This window comes from Loxodonta africana, chromosome 16, assembly GCF_030014295.1.
Source record: "Loxodonta africana isolate mLoxAfr1 chromosome 16, mLoxAfr1.hap2, whole genome shotgun sequence".
NCBI classification, from domain to species: domain Eukaryota; kingdom Metazoa; phylum Chordata; class Mammalia; order Proboscidea; family Elephantidae; genus Loxodonta; species Loxodonta africana.
This window is the reverse complement of record NC_087357.1, coordinates 66,149,413-66,173,718: the sequence shown is the minus strand read 5'-3', so window position 1 is coordinate 66,173,718 and position 24,306 is coordinate 66,149,413. Positions and strand designations below refer to the sequence as shown.

The following is a 24,306-nucleotide window of genomic DNA, read 5'->3' as shown; positions in this document are numbered from 1 at the left end:
AGGGGGTAGAGAAACAAAGTGCTCTTCTTTTCCCAGTGCTATGGAAACATAGAGGAGGATGGGAAGTAGTAGCTGCACCTGCTGGATCCACTGTGGCCTGGTGGCAGCATTTGAGTTAGGCCTTAGAGAATGAGTAGGAGGTTACCAAGCAGAGCAGGGCATTCCAGGAAAAAGGACCACTGATGCAAAGGCATGGAAGCTTAGGTAAAAAACAAGTCTGGTGTGTTCCAGCAATGATGGACTGTAGGTAGGGCAAACCCAGTAACCTAAATTTAGTGGCAGTCAATTAATTAGTCAATCAGTTCATCGACTTATAATGGCTCCCACTTATTGCATGCATAATATGTACAAGGAACCCCATTAAGTTTTTAGCTTATCAATATGAGTTTGAAAACAATGTAAGAAGTATTAGCCCTGACTGCAGCAAAAGGGTAACCGAGATTGGGTTTGGTATTCTGTCAAAGGCTCTGTGTATGTGGGCAATAACTTTGGAGAGAGTTATGTTTAGGGGTCCCAGCAGCAAAACTTACCTACTACAGTGAGCTCCAGACTAAAGGAATTCTGCCCGGTTTTGTTGGTAGCAACACACGTGTAGGTCCCTGCATCCCGCTGAGTGAGCGGGTCAATGAGCAGAGAGTGGACTCCAGTTTCCCTGACCAGCATCTTGTGTGAGGCGTCTGGAAGCACAGGTTGGCCATTGAGCAGCCATGTCAGCTCTGGGGTCGGCAAGCCACTCACCTAATAAACAACAGGACAGCTAAGACAAATGACAGACTGATGACAGACAGATTTATTTGGTGGCTGAATTTTTCATCCTTCTCTGGCACCAAATAGAGAAACATGGGATGGTTAGAAACCTCTCCACAGGGGCAGCAGGAGAAGAGGGGCCTAGAGGGCTGGGTCTGGCAGCCATTCTTCCAACTGAGGAAGGCTAGGGGACTCCTTACCACTACAAAGCCAGAGTAGCAGATACCTGTCTGCAGCCAGAGTCCTGCCGGTATCAGCCAGGAAATGAGGAAAGGGAACCGGTTTAAGGGTTTACTATGTATTCCATGGAAACCCTGGTGGTGCAGTGGTTAAGTGCTACAGCTGCTAACCAAAACATCAGCAGTTCAAATCCACCAGGGGCTCCTTGGAAACTCTATGGGGCGGTTCTACTCTGTCCTACAGGGTCGCTATGAGTCGGAATGGACTCAATGGCAATGGGTTTGGTTTTTTTGGTTTTATGTATTCCATAAGAAGCTCTGGTGGTGCAATGGTTAAGCACTCAGCTATTAACTGAAAGGTTAGCAGTTCAAACCCACTCAGTGGCTCTGTGGGAGAAAACACCTGGCAATCTCTTCCTGTAAAGATTATAGCCTAGGAAACCCTATGGAGCAGTTCTACTCTGTCACATGGGGACACTGAGTCACAATTAACTTGACAGCACCAAACAACAACATATATTCCATATATGTCATGCTTTATCTTTGAGCTATAAATACAACTGAGGCGCAGTCAAAATTGACTACACAGTTATTTCACTTAGTATATTTTATATATTTATTGCTGCATGAATTTTTTTTTATTATAATCTACACATAACGACACTTTATCAATTTCTACTTGTACACTTTGGTGATAGTGATTACATTCTTCAAGTTGCTCACTGATTTTCAATCTCTTTTTCCAAACTATTCCACCACCATTAACATAGCTACAATGTTCCAAGCTAAAACCCCCTGCTTCCCCCTCCTTCCTGCCCCTGGTAACCAATAATTACTTTTGGCTTCCACATATTTGCTTATTTCATATAACAGCATACAGTATTTGTCCTTTTGTGTCTGACGTATTTTGCTCAGCATAATGTCCTCAGGGTTCATCCATATTGTGGCAGGCATCAGGACTTCATTCCTCTTTATGGCTGAGTAATATTCCTTTCTATGCATATATCACATTTTGCTTATCCATTCATACTGCCTGAATTTAAACTGTATGGTATTTGGATTCCAATTCAAGTCATAATTAATCTAATTTTATTCTGTTGTTGTTAGATGCTGTCGAGCTGGTTCTGACTCATAGCGACCCTATGTGTAACAGAATGAAACATTGCCCAGTCTTGCACCAGCCTCACAGTCCTTGTTATATTTCAGCCCATTGTTATAGCCACTGTGTCAATCCATCTCATCAAGAGTCTTCCTCTTTTTCAGACCCTCCGCTTTACCACACATGATATCCCTCCAGGGTCTGGTCCCTCCTGATAGTATGTCCAAAGTACGTGAGAAGAAGTCTTGCCATCCTCACTTCTAAGGAGCATTCTAGCTGACTTCTTCCAAGACAGATTTGTTCATTCTTCTGGCATTCCATGGTATATCCAATATTATTCTCCAACACCATAGTTCAAATGCATCAATTCTTCTCCAGTCTTCCTTATTCATTGTCCAACTTTTCATACATATGAGGCGACTGAAAATACCATGGCTTGGGTCAAGCACATCTTAGTTCTCAAAGTGACATCTTTCCTTTTTAACTCTTTAAAGAAGTCTTTTGCTGCAGATTTGCCCAATGTAATATGTTGTTTGATTTCTTGACTGCTGCTTCCATGGGTGTTGATTGTGAATCCAAGTAAAATGAAATCCTTGACAACTTCAGTCTTTTCTCCCTTTATCATGATGTTGCTCATTGGTCCAGCTGTGAGGATTTTTGTTTTCCTTATGTTGAGGAGTAATCCATACTGAAGGCTGTAGTCTTTGATCTTCATCAGTTAGTGCTTCAAGTCCTCTTCACTTTCAGCAAGCAAGGTTGTGTCATCTGGATATCTCAGGTTGCTAACGAGTCTTTTTCCAATTCTGATGCCCTGCTCTTCTTTGTACAGTCCAGCTTCTTGGATTATTTACTCAGCATACAGATTGACCAGATATGGTGAAAAGGTACAACCCTGACACATACCTTTCCTGATTTTAAACCACACGGTATCCCCTTGTTATGTTCGAGTGACTGCTTCTTGGTCTATGTACAGGTTCTGTATGAGCACAATGAAGTATTCTGGGATTCCCATTCCTTCCCCAAACTGACAGATAAGTGGTGAAATGTTATCCTACATTACAACAAATAAAAATTAAAAAGCTAAATAAATAATAAAATAGGTTTGCAACATTAATTTCAGAGACTATTATTGCTTACATACCTAATAAGCAATGATGTAGCCAAGAGAAAGGAGAGATATTAAACCAGTGGCCTCAAACTTTGCTGCATATTATAATCCCTGGAGAGCTTTTAAAACTCCCATTACCCACTTATCAAATCTGAATCTCTAGGGCTAGGACTCAGGCATCTGTATCTTTTAGAGTTTAGGGTGGTGAAAGTAACAATCCTGGATATTATTCAAGCAGCCATCGGAAGAACAAGGGCTACCAATAGAAGTGGACTCGTTATGAATGCTTAACCTCAAGCCTTCACTAATTCACACCAAAAATTTCCAAAGCATTCTGCATCTTTGTCTGGGGCAGAAGATATGATTTAAGTTTCCCTTCATACTGACAGCTATCCATTCTGCTCAACTGGGGGCCTACTTTCTGGTGGAAGAATTAGAATGTAGAATAGCTAAAGGTGATGGACATTGGTTAGTATGAAAAACCAACTTCTGTTTTCATAACTTGCTCTGGAGACATCTTTATATAATTCTTTCAAAGGCTGTTGTTGTTAGGTTCCGTTGAGTTGGTTTAGACTCATAGTGACCCCATGTACAAAAGAAAAAAACACTGCCTGGTCCTGCACCGTCCTCAAAGCCTATTGTCTTTGATCTTTATCAGTAATTGCTTCAAGGCCTCTTCACTTCTAGCAAGCAAGGTTGTGTCATCTGCATATTGTAGGTCGTTATTGAGTCTTCTTCATTCCTGATGCCACATTCTCCTTCATATAGCCCCGCTTCTCAGGTTATTTGCTCAGCATACAGATTGAATAAGTATGGTGAAAGGATACAACCCTGACATATAACAATTCACTCCAAGGATGCAAAATCACACTTTTAGCTTTATAGTAAAAAGACTTCACAGGCACCATGTGGAAAATGCCTGAATAATGTCACCTCTTTGGTTATCTTTTAAAAATACAGAGTTAACTTGATATGGTACTTATGTAATTTTTATTAAGATTTTGATGTTATTAGTTGCCTGCCATCAAGTTGATTCTGATTCATGGTGACTTTATGTGTATCAGAGTAAAACTGTTCCTTAGAAATTTCAAAGGCTGTGACCTCTCAGAAGCAGATTGACAGGCCTATCTTGTGAGCACCTCTGGGTGAGTTTGAATGGCCAACCCTTTGGCTAGTAGTCAAATGCTTAACTGTTTGTGCCATATAGAGACAGATAAAAAATTTCATGAAATATTGTCATTTGGTTAAAAAATAAATACTAAATATTCCAAACAGCTTTATGAAAAAAAATTCCCTCCCTTCCCTATCTCCCCATTCCCTGAAAAAATACCACAAAATAAATTAAAAGAAAAAATGCAAACAAACAAATGTAAAATATAAACAGATCTGGAATCAAAGATAGGTACTAGAGTCTACCTTACAGTCCAGCCGACAGAGGCGTCCCTCGTGAGCTACCATATCCCCAGGAGCCTGTAGGAAATGTGGTCGGAAAAAACGTTCTTGTAGGGGCTCTTTGTCTCTTTCTTGCACTCGGGACCTTCCCCTGTAACAAGCAGCACGTTCAGGCATTAAACATAGAAACCAATTTACAAATTTATGACAATAGGCAGTTACGCATGGTTATTGGAAACCTTAGGGAACAGTTCTACTCCATCCTGTAGGGTTGCTATGAGTTGGAATTGACTCCACGGCAATGGGCTTTTTTTTTTTTTTTTTTTGGCTTATGGGGCCTGGGGAGTCCCTGGGTGGTGCAAACTGTTAATGAGCTGGGCTGCTAATTGAAAGATTAGTGGTTCAAATACACCCAGAAACACCTCAGAAGAAAGGCCTGGCAATCTGCTACTGAAAAACCAGCCACTGAAAACCCTAAAGAACACAGTTCTACTCTGACACACATGGAGTCACCATGAATCAGAACTGACTCGATGGCTACTGGTTTGGATTTCGGATGGGGTCTGGAGAACAGTTTTTTTTGTGTGTGGTGAGGAGAGGTTATTGCAAATAGTAAAGATAATGGTGTGGAGCTGGTATAAAAAAACAAAGTGGTAAGTATCTCATATACTGTAGGATTATCTTGTGAGCTCTATAATCAAATAAACAGGCTTTAGCGTCTTTCTCTCTGAAGTCATTCTGGGTTAAATGGTTCAGCTCCCCTCTCCATGGGTTTGACCAGTTGTTCAAAAGTCTTCAAAATAAACAAATACATCAGTATTTAATCCGAACTTGAAATGGGAGCCAAAAGAGAAGTCCTGTTTATTACTCAGAACAAGGCAGCTGCAATCCCCATGTCTCTGAGTAATAAAATTTAACCTGACTATAAATTATTAAAGATGACTATGAACTTAAACTGGATTAAGACTGATCAACAGTAACAGCTGTTCTTTAAAAAAAAAGAAGTTATAGTTGCAACGGTGGTGAAATACTGTATCTGAAACATGGGTCACTATTTTTGTTCCTTTGGTAAGTCGCATTTAATTCATCCACGTCAGCAACTATGGAACGTTTTGCTAAGGCTTTGCGGCACCAGGAGACTCAAGAGGAAGCCAGGCTCTTTTTTCTTAAATCCCCCCAAAACAAAAAAACTAAACAGACAAAACAAACCCGTTGCTGTTGAGTTGATTCTGACTCACAGTGACCCTACAGGACAGAGTGCAACTGCCCCATGGGGTTTCCAAGGAGTGCCTGGTGGATTCGAACTGCTGACTTTTTGGTTAGCAGCCAAGCTCTTAACCAGGGCTCCTCTTTCTTCTTAGTGGTTAGTAAAGTCAGAAAGGAAGAAAACCAGCTGTTATACTGGAGACACGTGGGCTATCAAGCAAAAAAAAAATATATATATATTTTAACATTATTAATATAAATCACTTTTGTTTTATTAAAGATGCTGGTAATTTAAGCCCATATAAATTAAACTATTTTATTTATATGTTGTGTGCACATGGTTACAAATATTCCGAAACACTGAAAGTGTGCTGTAGGCCAATGATTCTCAAACTTAATGTGCTTATGAAACACCTGAGGATGTTATTAAAATGCGAATTCTGGTCCAGTAGATCTGGGTTGGGGCCTGGGACTCTGCATTTCTAACAAGCTCCCAGATGATGCTAATGCTGGCAGAGGGCCACATGTTGAGTAAGTTAGAGGGCCACATATTGAGTAACAATTTGTAGATGTTCTACTTTGGTGCCGATTGTGGTGGAAGGTGCTAGGGAAGGGGATTCTAATCGACTTTACCTGTGAGACTGACCAGCAGTAGTTAGTCGACAACGAATGGGCAAACTCTGTACCATTAAGTGGCCAGAACAACTGATTCTCCCCTGAGGAACCGAAAACAGACAAGAAGATTAAAATGAGAAGAATCCCACATTAAAAAAAAATTATATAAATTTTTTCTGAACCAGAATATTATGAATCTTTTGGTTAATTATTACGAGTTTTTTTTTTTTTAATGAAAGTGATAAAATGTGACCCCTTAAAGTCACCGTTAAAGAATATTGTGATGACCTTTCCTTTTAAGCTGAGAAAAGAACAAAGGAAAAATGTAAAAAAAAAAAAAAAAAAATTGAATTATCGTGCAGTTAACGTTATTTGCAGTCACAGGCAGAGAGAGACCGGCCAAGCATTTTATTTTTTGCTCAACAGAAATTATCTTCAAAACTAACCCTGCGATATGACGAGTGGATGAGAGTAGGAATTACAGTTCTGCACTTCCTGTCCTAATAATTGTTGAAGACATTTACTCTGCCATATCTTTCAGAAGAATTTTAAGTCTTGGCCTCATTCAGAAAAGGAAAGTGAAATTATGGCTTTCCAACACAATTAAAAAAAAAAAAAAGGATGTTATGAGTTTGAGGGACAGTCACAGTCTTTGTGAAATAATTTGCCTTGTCTCTAAAAAACAAAAACAGCAAACCATTCTTTGATAGAAAATATATTCTTCAAAAGAGTCAATGAACTGATAAATACAAGATTTAGCCCCACAGGTCTGGGAGGTGCACGTAGTGAATGGGTACTACCAATGTCTACTGACAAAGGTTGAAGGGTGAGTGACTCGTTAATGGCTAACTGGTCTTTTAATTTGTGACACTGTGCTCTGGTTACACACGGTCACAACGCTGCTCATTAATTCTCCTCAGCAATCCTTAATAACTCGCACATCTCAAGGTTTCATTCACAATGACATCAACTGCTCTTTCCTCAGAGTGTTGCACAGCGCGGAACCCTGCCTCTCCACCTGGGGGTTGGCAGCCATGATGGTGTAGTTGCCATCGTCGTCACTGGTGGTGGACTCAATGTGCAGAGAACACGTCCCATCTCCTTCTCTCCTCATTTTGCACTGCCCATTTCTCTTAGAAATCTGCTTTCCATCTTTGAACCAGTAAACCTGAAATGAAAGATAATCAAGAAGAATATACCCTGTTTTATACATCTTTAGAGGACAATGAAGTAGGGAGCAGAGTGAGGCATGGGCAAATTGCCATCTCTACAACCAGTGACCCTTATGACGCACTTAAAAAATTGTAAATCTTATTTGAAAAGACATTATAATATCTCTTTACTCGTACATATGCAATATGTAAGCCAGAAGTCCAATATAATTTAGATGAAAGTTTTTGACTTTTTTTTTTTATGGTACTTAATAATGATTAAAAAAAAAATTTTTTTTTTTTTAATGATTAATTAAAAAGCCACGTTGATGTTTCCTCAGAGGCAAAATAATGAAAACCAGGAACCTGGATCTTTTCCCACTACCCTATTTATAAGCTCGAGTCTCCTGTAGTTGCAAATCCCAGGGTCTAGAAGAGCTCACCTTCCTTGAAAGGGTAGTAGGTTTCATTATATCTTGTAGAATTAACTCACTAAATTTTTCATGGAGCTAAAATTTAAATGTTATTTTTTCATGTTAAGTTCTGCATGTGTCAAGATCTCTCAAAGACCAGGGGGATAAAGTACTGGTCGCAGCTGCCCTCCTCTATGTCTCCTGGTTACCTAACTATACATGATAACGCCATGCTAATGTTTGTGAAAACAGAGTGGAGAGATGCCCTGCCACAGCCCACACTGGGTGTAAATCCTTTTCTCAGCTGGCTGCCAAAAAACCTGGTGACTCAGAAGATTTTTCAGCAGACTGCAATAATGATATGACATTTTTGGAATTTACTGATCTAATAGTCATGGTACAAATATAGTTCACTGAGTACAACAGGTACTCTGTGGACGTTCAATAAATAGTAAATGGAAAAATATCAGTTTGGAAAATTTGATGACTGAGAGAATTAATAGCCCAAAATATGGAATCATTGCTAAGAAATTTATCTTACATTTTTATTAAAATTCTCACTTGCCCACAGTCAGATTTCTTTTTGGCCTATTTAACAATTCTATTCCTGATGAGGATACCCTAGTGGTGTAGTGGTTAAGTGCTATGGCTGCTAACCAAGAGTTCAGCAGTTTGAATCCGCTAGGCGCTCCTTAGAAACTCTATGGGGCAGTTCTACTCTGTCCTACAGGGTCGCTATGAGTCAGAATTGACTCAGCGGCAGTGGGTTTGTTTTGTTTTTTTTGTTTATTCCTGACGGTCTTCTTTTAGTCAAATTGTCTGAGCTTTGCTAATTTTCTGGTATTGGTTTTTACTCCCTCTGTAGATGCTTAACTAGAGTCTGGTAAGACTTTCTTGAAGGCACTCAAGAGTCTGGGCTGTTGGTTGGCCAACTGACTTATCATTTTCCCCTACCTTTGGAACAGGTATTCCAACAATTTTGCAGGTGAATGTGACCGGAGAGCCTTCTGTGACCCGGAAGTGCTTGAGTCTTTTGTCAAAGATGGGAGCAATACACTTGCCCGTGGGGATCTCATCATGTTGGATTTCATCATCTGATTCATCAACTGGGGTACGTTCCAAGCGAAACTCTATCTCATTCATCAGCCTCTGCTCAAAGCTTGAAATTTTGTATTCCTGTCAAAATGACAAACATGTTTCAATTTCAGTTTCTGTGGATGAGGAAGAATTTGTCCACAAGTATAATCTGGAGATGCAATTCTTTAAGTTGGAACCCCAATAAACCAGGCATGTTTCATTTTGAGTTCCTCACCATGGAGCACTAAAGTAGATTTAAGTGTCTCTACTATAATCTCAAACTGCCTTAATGAACCCTGATTCCTCACCTTGAGCATGAAGCACTAGTGCAATCCTGTAGGAAATAGAATAAAGATGGAATATAATACTATTAAGTCCACTTCAATATGTAGAACTTCCTATATAGTATTTTACAGGGCTATATAGGGTTGCTTTGAGTCGGAATCGACTCGACAGCACTGGGTACTGGGTATTCTCAACTGGAATGTAAAAATTGGAAACAAAGAAGAAGGACTGGCAGTTGGAAAATATGGCGTTGGTGATAGAAACGACACTGGAGATAGCATGATAGAATTCTGCAAGACCAGCAACTTCTTCATTGCAAATACTTTTTTCACCAACATAAACAGCGACTATATACATGGACCTCACAAGATGGAATACACAGAAATCAAATCGACTACATCCATGGAAAGAGACGATTAAAAGCTCCATATCATCAGTTGGAACAAGACCAGGGCCCACTGTGGAACAGACCAACAACTGCTTATCTGCAAGCTGAAGTTGAAGAAAATTAGAACAAATCCACAAGAGCCATAGTAAAAACTTGAGTATATAGAATTGACACATTGAACACTAATAACCGGAAGACCAGATGAGTTGTGGAATGACATCAAGGACATCATATGTGAAGAATGCAAAAGATCATTAAAAAAACAGGAAAGAAAGAAAAGACCAAAATGGATGTCAGAAAAGGCTCTGAAATTTATTCTTGAATGTAGAGTAGCTAAAGCAAAAGGAAGAAATGATGAAGGAAAAGAGTTGAACAGATTTCATAGGGTGGCTCAAGAAGATGAACTATTATAATGACATGTGCAAAGAGCTGGAGATAGAAAACCAAAAGAGAAGAACTCACCCGCATTTCTCAAGCTGAAGAACTGAAGAAAAAATTCAAGTTTTGAGTTGCAATATTGAAGGATTCTGTGGGGGAAAATACTAAATGATGCAGGAAGCATCAAAAGAAGATGAAACGAATACACAGAGTCACTGTACCAAAAAGAACTGGCCAACGTTCAGCCATTTGAGGAGGCAGCATATGGTCAAGAACTGATGGTACTGAAGGAAGAGGTCCAAGCTGCACTGAAGGCATTGGCAAAAAACAAAGCTCCAAGAATTGACAGAATACCAGCTGAGATGTTTCAAAAAATGGATGCAGCGCTGAAGTGCTCATCATCTATGCTATGAAATTTGGAAGACCACTCACTACCTGGCCAACTGACTAGAAGAGATTCATATCTGTGCCCATTCCAAAGAAAGGTGATCCAACAGAATGCGGAAATTATTGAGCAACGTCATTAATATTACACACAAGTAAAATTTTGCTGAAGATCATTCAAAAGCAGTTGCAGCAGTATAATCAACAGGAAACTGTCAGAAATTCAAGCTGGATTCAGAAGAGGACATGGATCAAGGGGTATCATTGCTGATGTAAAATGGATTCTGGCTGAAAGCAGAGAATAACAGAAAGTTGTTTACCTGTGTTTTATATTCTACGCAAAGGCATTTGACTGTGTGGATCATAACACATTATGGATGACATTGTGAAGAATGGGAATTCCAGAACATTTAATTGTGCTCATGAGGAACCTGTACATAGACCAACAGGCAGTTGTTCAAACAGAGCAAGGGGATACTGCGTGGTTTAACGTCAAGAAAGGTGTGTGTCAGGGTTGCATCCTTTCAGCATACTTATTCAATCTCCAAGCCTAATCTCTCCTCAAATTCCAGAATCATATATCCAATGATCTACTTTCCATCAAGTCCCTGGGTGTTGCAAATGTTTAAGCACTTGACTACTAGCTGAAAGGTTGGTGGTTTGAACCCACCTAGAGGCACCTTGGAAGAAAGCCCTGCAACCTGCTTCCTAAAGATCATAACCTTGAAAACTCTATGGAGCAGTTCTACTCTGCACCCATGGGGTTGCCTTGACAGCAACTAACAATAACAACAACAACGACAACTCCACCTCATGGCTTGGGTACCCAATGGGCACCTTGAACTTAGCATGGCCAAATAATACATTTGATTTCTCTCCCCAAAGGTGCTCCTATGCTGTTCCTTCCCATATCAGGAATGGCACCACTGTTCATCCACTTGGTTAAGCCAGTCTGTCTCACACTATCTATGGTAAAAAAGCCAGGTTTTAAAAACACTCTAACTGGTACTTTTATAAGATAGAAAAAAAAAAAAGGAATTACTATAAAAATGAAATAAAAATATAAGCTCTGTTAACAGTCAAAAATTTCTCCATCTAATTGCCATAAAAATTTCTAAATGATTATTGTCACTTTCTATTCTTATCTCAAGGTGAAGTGGTAACAGTTCGCAGACTGGCACAGGTCTGTGGACCATACTTCCAGTGCATTAAGTCCTAAGTCTGGGAATTATCCTGGATTCCTCTCACTCCCTCTTCCCGCCATATTCTATCCATCAGCAAATACCGTCAACTGTACCCTCAAAATATATTCCAAAGCCTTCACCTTCATCTCTGCCACCTTAGTTCAAGGTAGTATCAATTTCATCTGAACTACTGCAGTTTCCTCTTAGAATATCTCCCTGCTTCCACCCTGCCTCCCTTGAAATCAATTCTACTCTGTAACCAGGTCAATCTTTTAAAAATTGTTCTGCTTTAACTCCAACGGCTTCCCGACGTACATACAAGAAAGTACAACTCTTTACTCTGACTGATAAAGCCCTGAACATCTGGGATTATGCCAAACTCTTGGACTTCGCCTTGTGTCTATACTCCAGCCATTGTGTCCTTTTGTTAATTCTTGAGCACACTGAGCCAGCTCTAGCCCCAAGACCTTCATGCCAGCCTGGAGTGCTTCCCATAGCTGGCTTCTTCTTCTTCAAATCTCAGCGTAAGAGTCACCTCCCCAAAGTGGCTTCCCCAGGCCACTTCATCATCTAAAGTAACTCCCTATTCTAAACCTCTAACTAGCACTGGCTGCTCTCTCAGATTTTTGTTATTTGCTTATTGATTGAATGATTATCTCTAATCATTAGAATGTCAGCTCCACAAAAGCAGGGACTTTGTTTGTGTTGCTTTCCACTATATAAAAAACACCTGGAATGGTGCCTGCACAGTAAGCCTGAGAAGGATGAGTAAATACATGAATGACATGGAGGCAATCACTTGTTCCCACACTACCACATCTCTGAGGAATGTGCAGCCATGCGCTTGGGGTGAGGTGAGATCTTTAGTTAAACATGTGGCTCTAGTCAACCATGATTGTATAACCTAGGTGGGCTCCATGGAGCGGGTACTGGGATACTCCTGAAATAGAATTTAGAAGCATGTGGATGATATGTACCTGCCCAATCACCGGCAGAGTAACTGGGTTTGGGATTCATAGATGTGTTTCCAAGCTATTAAATCACATTACTCACTTTCTCTAGCTATTGTCTTACACATACTCTCATCTTAATAGGAGTGGAATGGCAACAGGAAACACGAAAACCAAGTGTTTCTGGGCTTCAATTTCTTGGAACCAATTTTAAACCCACCCCTAGAGCCACATCTCATTCTTGGTAAGCAAAGTAAGTCCTCAGGTCTTTTAGGGTGGAAAAAAATGATGACTCTCTAGTACAGCTTATTAATTTTTAATCAGATAATTCAAACCAGTCAAAGCAAAGGATTGTTCACCTCCAATAATGTCACTGAATTCTTGCACCTAATTCAGTTTAAAAGTATTAAGAACATCTTCCACACTATGGAAGTTAAAAAAAAAAAAGTTAATTAGCGCAACCAACTATCCATCTATTCAGTTGGACTATATGAAATTGCCATTTTTGTAGGTCAAAAATGGTAGAATATCAGCACTTTCACAGGACTCAACCTAACACTTCACAATGACTATATTTTCCCATGAATATATTAAACAATCCCACAAATTTGAAATATTTTCTAGTCTTGCCAGTTTACAATCATCCCAGGAATATATTTTTCTTCTTTATTGAATTGTACTCAAACTTCAGAGGAGCATTGGTGGTGCAGTGGTTAAGCACTCAGCTGCTAACCAAAAGGTCCGTGGTTCGAACCCACCAGCCACTCTTTGAGAGGAAGATCTGGCAGTCTGCTCTGGTAAAGATTTATAGCCTTGGAAACCCTCTGGAGCAGTTCTACTCTGTCCTTCAGGGTTGCTATGAGTTGGAATCAACTGATTGGCAGTAGATTTGGTTTTTGGACTCAACACTTCTAAATTGGTATTATTTGGGGTTTTGTTTATTTTCTAGGATGCTTAGGAGTAAAACCAACAATTCATTTTATCCTCTTACCTTGTGTAACAAAAAAAGTCAAACCTGTTGCCATCAAGTTGATTCAGACTCCTAGCAACCCTATAAGACAGAGTAGAATTGCCCCATAGGGTTTCCAGGGAACAGCTGGTGGATTCAAACCGCTGACCTCTTGGTGAGCAGCTGAGCTCTTAACCACTATGCCACCAGGGCTCCTTACCAGGTGAGGTAGGTGCTAAACGGTAGCTTTATTATTTTTTAAATCACATTCAAAAAGAATAATTAACATAATTCTCACCTCACATAGACATCCTAGAGTTCAGGAAACTCCAGGCTTTCTGTGAGGCTGGCTGATCTCCATTTCTCTGAAGCTTTATGATCATTGGTGGAGAAAGGGACATGAGGCTGGGTGCCTGTGCTTTTGGGGAAAAGAGTACCTACAGGTGCTGACTGAGCCTGTATTTGGGAGGTGGTGATGGTGGTGAGGGTTGCAGGCAGCACCTATCTTGGAAGCTCCCCAGAGAACCACCTGGGATGCCTGCTGTGTTTGAATCAGACAGAAAATCTCGTTCCCTAAACTTACGTCAGTGCTTAACGAAAATATCCAGTTTTGAGTGTGCTTCTCATATTTTCTGTTAATATTTCAGAAACAAGATTAGAGCAAATACAAGTCCCAATTTGGACCACACCAACTTGAGTCTGTCTGTTAGCAGTTATGGGGAGACTAGATGGCTTCAGTAACTCCCTTCTCTACCATCAGGGATTGTCCTCTTTCCTCCCAGGACCCGTGCAGGGCTAGCCTGGCAAGGTCAAGGGCAAGAAGGGAAACCTCCAAGGTTTTGTTTCCCAACTCATCCCCTCCCTGACAATGGGCTGCAGTTATTTCCCAGACCCAGCCCTCAGTGTGTCTGCAGCCCACCTTCAACCCGCTCCTATTTTTGCTTCTATCTCACCTCAAGGACCCTGCCCTAGTGCCTTGAAAAAATGCCCCAAATAGCCAACAATGAGTCTGGGTTTACTCTAGACTAAAGACAAATCTTATGTGGGTCCTTCCTGGATCCAATCCTTTTACCACCCCTTTATGAATGGCCCTTGTTCCTTACAGGAAAGCATAAAGAAAAGGGAACAGGGGAGTGAGATACAAGGCTCTTTTTATTCTCCAGTTGTCTGTTTCCAGTTATTCCTGAAAAGGTTTGCAAAGGCTTTGCTTGCTTCAGATCAGAATATTACATATCTGAATCCAAAGCCCCAGGAAAAAAGAAGAACTTGAAGGATAAAAAGAAGCAGGAAGAACAGTCACTGAGGCCTATAGAATAAAATAAAGGGAGTAACAAAAAAGAAGTATTTCTAGGGTTTTCAATCGGCAAGATGTCTCAGAACTCTTAGAGCTTCTCACCTTGTTTCATTGAAGTCTCCAAATTTGCAGTCCATTTCATACCACCTCTAGCCCCTCTTCTAACACAGTCCTTGTTCCACGCTAAAGAATCTTCTCTGCAGCTTAAGTTGCACCCTGCTGCCTGACGGGTGAGGGCTGGTTTAAGTTCCTGGAGAACTACGCTGTCAGAGTTAGTCTAGGGGGACATGTACTCCTGAAATTCTATACTGAAATTAGGAACTGATTTTCCCAAAGAAATATTATTGTACATGGTGCTAAGTTATAATTATACCTATACTTCAGGACCACAGCCTTCAAGTGCCTGCTGAGACTGTAAATACTACTTTGTCTCTATGGGTTTCAAACAACTAATTTTAGGAACTTGATTTTACGTTGGGGCTTGACATTACAGAATTTATAAATGTCTGAACTGGTTTAACCAAAGAAACTACAGAATCAGTATGATGAAAATATGAACATTCTGTTTTATGATAAACATACACATTTCTTGGTACGTACCTTACCAAAACTACAAATTTGGAAGTGATAGAAAAAGAACATTCAATGAGTTATAGCCTTGGAAGCTCAATGGGGCAGTTCTACTCTGTCCTATAGGGTTGCTATGAGTTGGAATCAACCTGATGGTAACAGGTTTAGATTTGTAATTAAGTAGTCAGGATATCCACCACCAATCTGTCAGCTTGTTGTACTGTGGTGGTTTGCATGTTGATGTGATGCTGGAAGCTATGCCACCGGCATTTCAAAGAACGGCAGGGTTGTCCATAGCGGATAGGTTTCAGTGGTGCAGACTAAGACTAGGAAGAAAGGCCTGGTGACCTACTTATGAAAATTAGCCAATGAAAACCTGATGGAACACAACACAACACTGTTCAACTAGCTTGCTTTGGAAATGTCATCAGGAGAGGTCAATTTGTAGAGAAAGACATCATGTTTGGTGAAGAGAAGGATGAAGAAGACATCATGGTTGGTGAAGGACAGGACCAACAACAGCAGGGAAGGCCCTTGTTGAGATGGATTGGCACAACAGCCACAATGATGGACTTGAACGTGCTAGTGATTGTTGAGGATGACACAGGACTAGGCAATGTTTCATTCTGTTGTACCTAGGGTCACCATGCATCAGGGTTGCCTAGATGGCAGCAATCTATCTATCTAGTAAGGGTACAATTTTAATCAGATCTTAATTGGAAGTTTCTGCTGAGGTACTAAGATGGGCTAGATATCAGAAAACAAGTGAGTTACAAGACAGACTATCCTCTGGAAATTTCAAAGCAGGTGGTTAAGAACAGGTTAGGTGATTTAAACCTTACCCCTCCACCAGAGATACAAAGGAGTAGAAGGGAGAAGATCCAGCAAGAGAACTTTTGGAGACAGCTAGTTATTAAAGTTTGTGCATCTCCTACTGCCACCCCCAGCCCCAGGGGGCTGCCTTTCGCTTCAAGTATAGTGAAAAGGAATTAAATGAAACCACTTGGAAAGCTTGCCATATCTTCTACAGTTGGGAAGACTCAGTGGATTCGTGTCTGATTCCTGCCTGAGAAATCTAAAGAGTAAGGAGTCAGCTGGCTTTTTGTTGCTGGACAAGCTGAAGGCTGCATTGAGGGGCCCGTACTCCTAGGCGGTGTCAGGGCAAAGGATCTGTGACAGTCCTGTTGTCCCTGTGGAGGGGCTTAGGTCCCTTCAGGTTTGGGAAAGGGAAGGGTCAGGAGCAGCAGTTAGTGAAGTGGGCGAGAAGGGAGCAAAAAAGAGAGAGGCTGACCACACTTTCCTTGCTGGGTTTAGGTTTGCCATTTGCAACCGTCCCTGGGGCAAGGGATAGGGATGGATGTGGAAGGGGGAAGGCGAGGGAGGGAGGATGGGGGAGGGAGGCAGTCTCATTTTCGAATGAGGATTAGAGTGTTGGGTACTACGAGGACTGGGAATTTTATATTACTGAATCACGATGGTATTTTGCAACAAAGTAACCACAAACCTTTATATTAACCAAAAGTGGCCAAAAACGTTTGAAGACTGCCTGGCATTTCATCCAGAAGCAGGAGAAGAATTAGCCCTATAGGATAAATTCAAAGGACTCACGGGGGACAAAAATAAAATTGCTTTTGTAACACACTTGTTTAATACACAGTTATATGATATAATTTATAAAATGCAGATGAGCAACAAAATAAGAATACTGTACGCCAAGGAATTTCCATGACAGATTTTATAAAATATTTGGGAAGTTGAGTCTTAGGAATAAGGAAACTACGCAACTGCAAGATAAAAATGGCAGAGGTTTGGCGCCTGTTACTAAAGGACTGAACCTTTACATCTGAGATGCTAACAAAGATGCATATCTTCTCAAAACAGAAATTGATGTTTTTTATTGCAGTGCTTAAGCTAAGAGTTGGCTTATCCCAGAGATACTACCCATTACACATAAATCAAGATTGTCATTCCAAGTTATGACTGACGGGGCTCATATTTCATAAGAAAATTTGCAAACACAAGCAATATGTTTAAGTTAAATTTAAACGTGCTTTCTGCACTGTTCTGCACAGAGTTTGCACTACCCATCTATTGCCAGTGGAAGGGCTGGATTTATGCTGTGTTCTCCATTTTCCCTTGCCTGGTGCCCTTTGTGAGTAAAAAGCAGCAGTTTCTGTTAGCAACTTATAGGTGACATCTATGCTCAACAGAGAGACCATTTTTCTGTGTAAAGCTGGTCTGCATGGAAATCAAATCAAAGACATATGATCCATCCTTTCTAGGCTCAAGTTAAAGACGTTAAGTGAAAATGAACTGTGCAGAATTCTACTTGCTTTATGAAAGAAAATGAAAAGCTAAAAAAAAAAAATTATTTCAGAAGAATATACCACTTAAAAATATACCTCCCTCCCCCCTTTTAAGATAATCTTCTTGAGGCTGAAAATTTGACAACCCCAACCTTTTGATTTCTGGAACACATCTGGAGAAAGTTTCTGCAAATTGGTAGAGTGGTGGAGAGTGCTTTTCTTCTGCTGAGAACCACAATATAACCTCACTCAGACATGACATTGCCAAAGCTCTGGATTTCCAAAATGTGGCCAACATCCTGACACTCCCTGCCCTGAGCTCACTGCTGGCTTCTCTACTCTGGGTTCCAGGTCTGGGCTTCGGGGACAAATAATCAAAGAAGATCAAATCAGCTGGAAGAGCTTGCTCAAAGTACTCCGAACTGACTCTGGGTACAAAGTTCCTTAAAGAAAGTTTTATATGTTAGAGGAAGTGTTCTCTTTTCATTCCAAGAACAGCTAGAGTTTGGAGACAGCAGATAAAAGACTCCTAGATAAACTTGGTGGTTAACATACATAGAGTGTGTCTTCTTTTACTATTTATCTAATAATCACATGCTGCCTTCAGTAGAAATAGCCAGGCTCCATAATTTACTCCCTGTTCCCGCTGCCAAATTCTTAGTAAGTACCTTGTTATGGACTGAATTGTGGCCCTCTTTTAAAATATATGTTGGAACCCTAACCCCTGTACTTGTGGATGTAAGGTGGTAATATAATCATTTTCCACAATGCAATCTAGTGTTATGTTAATGAGGCTGTACTAGTGTGGGGTGTGCCCTAAACCTAATCACTTCTGAGTTATAAAAACTGCAGATCGGACACATAGACAAGTGAAGACAGGTGCCATGTGAGGATCACCAGGAGCCAAGGAAGTCCTGAGGCTTCCGATAAGGAAGAAATCCACAGCCAAGACCCCAGTTTGAATTTTTAACCTCCAGAACTGTGAGAAAATTAATTTCTTCTCTTTAAAGCCACCCACTTGTGGTATTTCTGTTACAGCAACGCTAGGAAACTAAGACACACCTCAAAACCAAACCATATCCACTGCTGTTGAGTCAATTCTGACTCATAAGACCCTATAGGACAGAGTAGAACTGCCCCACAGGGTTTCCAAGGCTGTAATCTTTACGATGGAAGCAGACTCCCTTAGAGGTTCAAACCACTGACCTTTTTGGTTAGCAGCCAAGCGCTTGAACCACTGCGCCACCACGGCTCCCAAGACACACCTATTATGTGCTAAATACTGTGACAGGCACTGAGGATGCAACATTCTATAAAATGTAGACTTTATCCTCAAAAAGGTTGCATAAAAATACTTTTAATCCCAGTTTCATTTTAGGAGTAAATAATTACTAAGAGGTGCACAGATTTACTTTATAACTTTATACTTAAATGCCCAATTAACACCAGAGCTTTGCTTAATTTCAGCGTGTTTTAAAAAGCTTTCATCTTTTTACTCAGTTGATTAAAATGGATTGCTATCGTCCCCTTGAGAACGGGAACCAGACAAGGATGCCCTTTGTTACCACTCTTATTCAACATTGTGCTGGAGGTCCTAGCCAGAGCAATTAGGCTAGATGAAGAAATAGAGGACATCCAGATGGGTAAGGAAGAAGTAAAAGTATCTCTATTTGCTGATGACATGATCTTATACACAGAAAACCCTAAAGAATCCTCAAGAAAACTACTGAAACTAATAGAAGAGTTCAGCAGAGTATCAGGATACAAGATAAACATATAAAAATTAGTTGGATTCCTCTACACCAAAAAAAGGAACATTGAAGAGGAAATCACCAAATCAACACCATTTACAGCAGCCCCCAAAAAGATAAAATACTTAGGAATAAATCTTACCAGAGACGTAAAAGACCTTTACAAAGAAAACTACAAGACACTACTGCAAGAAACCAGGAGAGACCTACATAAGTGGTAAAATATACCTTGCTCATGGATAGGAAGACTCAACATTGTAAAAATGTCTATTCTACCAAAAGCAATCTATAGATACAATGCAATTCCGACCCAAATTCCAATGACATTTTTAATGAGGTGGAGAAACAAATCACCAACTTCATATGGAAGGGAAAGAGGTAAGTAAAGCATTGCTGAAAAAGAAGAACAAAGTGGGAGGCCTCACACTACCTGATTTTAGAACCTATTATACTGCCACAGTAATTAAAACAGCCTGGTACTGGTACAACAACAGATACAAAGACCAATGGAACAGAATTTAAAATCCAGACATAACTCCATCCACATATGAGCAGCTGATATTTGACAAAGAAACAAAGTCAGCTAAATGGGGAAAAGGCAGGTTGTTTAACAAATGGTGCTGGCATAACTAGATATCCATCTGCAAAAAAATGAAACAAGACCCATACCTCACACCATGCACAAAAATGAACTCAAAATGGATCAAATACCTGAACATAAAATCTAAAATGATACAGACCATGGAAGAAAAAATAGGGACAACGCTAGGAGCCCTAGTACAGGGCATAAACAGTATACAAAACATTACTAACAAAGCACAAATGCCAGAAGAGAAATTAGGTAACCGGAAGCTCCTAAAAATCAAACACCTATGCTCAACCAAAGACTTCACCAAAAGAGTAAAAAGATTACCTACAGATTGGGAAAAAGTTTTTAGCTATGACATTTCCAATCTCTAAAATCTACATGATACTGCAGAAACTCAACAACAAAAAGACAAATAACCCAGTTAAAAAATGGGCAAAGGATATGAGCAGGCACTTCACTAAAGAAGACATTCAGGTAGCTAACAGATATGTGAGGAAATGCTCTCGATCATTAGCCATTAGAGAAATGCAAATTAAAACTACAATGAGGTTCCATCTTACTCCAACAAGGCTGGCATTAATCCAAAAAACACAAAATAATAAATATTGGAGAGGTTGTGGAGAGACTGGAACACTTAGACACTGCTGGTGAGAATGTAAAATGGTACAACCACTTTGGAAATCGATTTGGCACTTTCTTAAAAGGCTAGAAATAGACCGTGGTCATGGTCCCCAGACCTTCCGTTAGCCCAAGACAGGAACCATTTTCAAAGCCAACTCTTCAGATGGGGATTGGACTGGACTATGGGATAGAAAATGACACTGGTGAAGAGTGAGCTTCTTGGATCAAGTAGACACATGAGACTATGTGGGCAGCTCCTGTTTGGAGGGGAGATGAGAGGGCAGAGGGGGTCAGAAGCTGGCTGAATGGAGACGAAAAGAGAGAGTGGAGGGAAGGAGTGTGCTGTCTCATTCAGGGGAGAGCAACTAGGAGTATATAGCAAGGTGTATTTAAATTTTTATATGAGAGACTGACTTGATTTGTAAACTTTCACTTAAAGCACGATAAAAATTAAAAAAAGAAAGAAAGAGAAAAGCTAGAAATAGAACTACCATATGATCCAGCAATTCCACTCCTTATAAAATATCCAAGAGAAATGAGACCTTACACGAACAGATATATTCACACCCATGTTCACTGCAGCACAGTCTACAATAGCAAAAAGATGGACGCAACCAAGGTGCCCATCAATGGATGAATGGATAAATAAATTATGGTATATTCACACAATGGAATACTACACATCGATAAATCCATGAACAATGATGAATCCATGAAACATTTCATAACATGGAGGAATATAGAAGGCATTATGCTGAGTGAAATCAGTCAGTTGAAAAGGACAAATATTGTATGAGACCACTAGTATAAGAACTCAAGAAATAGTTTAAACAGAGAAGAAAATATTCTTTGATTGCTACGAGAGCAGGGAGGGAGGAAGGGAGGGGGTATTCACTAATTAGATAGTAGACAAGAACTATTTTAGGTGAAGGGAAAGACAATACACAATACAGAAGAGGTCAGCATAACTGGATTAAACCAAAAGCAAAGAAGTTTCCTGAATAAACTGAATGCTTCGAAGGCCAGAGTAGCAGGGGTGGGAGTCTGGGGACCATGGTTTCAGGGGACATCTAGGTCAACTGGCATAATAAAATAGTAAGAAAACATTCTGCATCCCACTTTGGAGCGTGGCTTCTGGGGTCATAAATGCTAGCAAGAGGCCATCTAAGATGCATCAAATGGTCTCAACCCACCTGGAGCAAAGGAGAATGAAGAACACAACGACACAAGGTAATTATGTGCCCAAGAGACAGAAAGGGCCACATAAATCAGAGACTACATCATCCTGAGGCCAGAAGAACTAGATGGTGCCCGGCTACAACAACCAATGGCTGCCCTGACAGGAAACACTACAGAGAACCCCTGAGGGAGCAGGAGAACAGTGGGATGCAGACCTCAAATTCTCATAAAAACATCAGACTTAATGGTCTGACTGAGACTAGAAAGACCCCAGAGGTCATGGTCCCCAGACCTTCCGTTATCCCAAGACAGGAACCATTCCCAAAGCCAACTCTTCAGACAGGGATTGGACTGGACTATAGGATAGAAAATGATGCTGGTGAGGAGTGAGCTTCTTGGATCAAGTAGACATATGAGACTATGTGGGCAGCTCCTGTCTGGAGGGAGATGAGAAGGCAGAGGGAGACAAAGCTGGCTGAATGGATACGGAAATAGAGAGTGGAGGGAAGGAGTGTGCTGTCTCACAGGGAGAGAACAACTAGGAGTATATGGTAAGGTGTACATAAATTTTTGTATGAGAGACTGACTTGATTTAAAGCACAGTAAAAATTAAAAAAAGAAAAAAAAATGGATTGCTGTCATAAGCAGGTAGTGTCCACAGTTAGGTATAAGCAGAATCTACATAGCCAAGTGAGATATATTTTCCACGGATATGCAGCATAGCCAAAATTTTCTGTTCGGTTAAAAGTTTCATTATCCTAACCAAAACTAATGTTAATTGCATAGTTCGTGAGTTGATTTGGCAAATATTCACTGAGCACCTACTCTGTGCTAGGCACAACAGAGATATAGCAGTGAACGAGGCACCCTTCCATCCCAGCCCCCAGGGAGCCTGTAGCTGGTGCCTCCCGGGTCAGCCCATAGGAAGGGCAGAGGATGGGCTGGGGAGTGTACTTCATTATTCCAGCAACCAAACGCCTGCAATGTCCAAGCCAGGCAACAGAAGAAAATGGCTATTGGAATTCTTATTAGAAAAAGAACGGATGACAGGGCTACTTGCTCACAAAAAAAGGATTTTCATAAAGAATTCATGGTAGGAGATGAAAGAGGTAAGATTTAAATAGAGGAAATGACTGAGCAGTTTACAGAGGAAGGAGATTAGAAGAACAAATGGCAGAGCAAGTACTTTTTTTCCCCCCTCTGTCATACACAGTAATATCTGGGAACTACAGACCGAGTTTTAAAGAAGTATTAAAAAAAAAAAAAAAAAAAAGAATGGAGCAGAATAAAGAGATGGGAAGGTTTCCAGAGAAACAAGGTCAAGGAAGAAAGTTGGAAAGACATTAGATGGAAGTGGGGAGTGTTTAGAAGTAAACAGTCAACATAACAAACCAAACTCGCTGCCATGGAGTCAATTCCGACTCGTAGCGACCCTGTAGGACAGAGTAGAACTCCCCCATAGGGTTTCCAACGAGCAGCTGGTGGATTCAAACTGCCAACCTTTTGGTTAGCAGCCAAGCTCTTAACCACTGTGCCACCAGGGCTCCAGCAGTCAGCATTGCAGTCAACAAATATTTATTGAGTGCAGAACATGCTAAGTCATATGTGAATCAGAATTATTGGTCATGAGGGCTCCATTACATTTACAATCCTGGGTTCTTTTGACCTTTCAGATTCATCTTGCTAACCTAAACCACTTAGGTTTTATTGTTCAATCAAGATCCACTGGTGGTGAATGGCACCCTTCAAAATAAAAAAAATGATACAGCCTAAAATCTGTCTCTTGGTTTGGCCCTAACCGAACGAAACTTCATTCAGTTTAGGAAGCTAAACATTTTAATAAACATAACATCTGAAAGGATGACATCTTTGGATTTCTTAAATTTCTAAGAATCAACAAATGTTAATTGCTAACAGAAAGTGTTATATAATATCTGTGAATGATGTTCAGAAGATAAACATTGAAATGTCACAACAGAGAAATACAAAATGGTAAATATTTCAAAGAAAACTCATTTTCTAAAACACAATTTTTAAGTTTGAATACTGGGTAGGGAATTGTTTCTAGACAGTAACATTCGTCATTCAAGGACCTCTGGTTTCTTTCCATTCTCGATGTAATGTGGTAATGCTAGACCAAACAAATTTTCCAGGACGGTTGCTACTCTTCATTTGCTTAAAACTAAAACAGGCCAAGAGAGTCCAATTTAAAAGTTTTCAAAGCAAAATAAAGCAAAACAAATGCATACCCTTTAGAAGGAATCGTTTGGTTCCTTCCACACATGTAGACTAACAGGGAAGCAGGAAAACAGATTATTTTGATTTCTGTGTCCCCAGGTTGCAGATATAGATGGTTATCAATAGATAAGCATTTCTTTATGTCTATTCTCCAGTTATAAAAAAAAATTTTTTTTTTAAATTTTTTTATTCTCCAGCTACACCTTTCTAGACCTACTTTCTTCTTCTTAACCTCATCAACTGGCCACTACAT

At 40.2% G+C, this 24,306-nt stretch overlaps 1 protein-coding gene across 2 annotated transcripts in view; it reads right to left on the bottom strand.

The window, feature by feature from the left end:
- MYPN (myopalladin) overlaps window positions 1-24,306 on the bottom strand; it is a 97,268-nt gene that overhangs the window by 11,027 nt on the left and 61,935 nt on the right. For both annotated transcript variants that reach the window (XM_023546990.2, XM_010589166.3), the window contains exons 12-16: window positions 8,865-9,086; window positions 7,365-7,514; window positions 6,365-6,447; window positions 4,550-4,676; window positions 531-738 (exon numbers count right to left, since the gene is read on the bottom strand). In XM_023546990.2, the coding sequence (XP_023402758.2) occupies window positions 531-738; window positions 4,550-4,676; window positions 6,365-6,447; window positions 7,365-7,514; window positions 8,865-9,086 (790 nt within the window). The remainder of the gene's footprint in view (window positions 1-530; window positions 739-4,549; window positions 4,677-6,364; window positions 6,448-7,364; window positions 7,515-8,864; window positions 9,087-24,306) is intronic.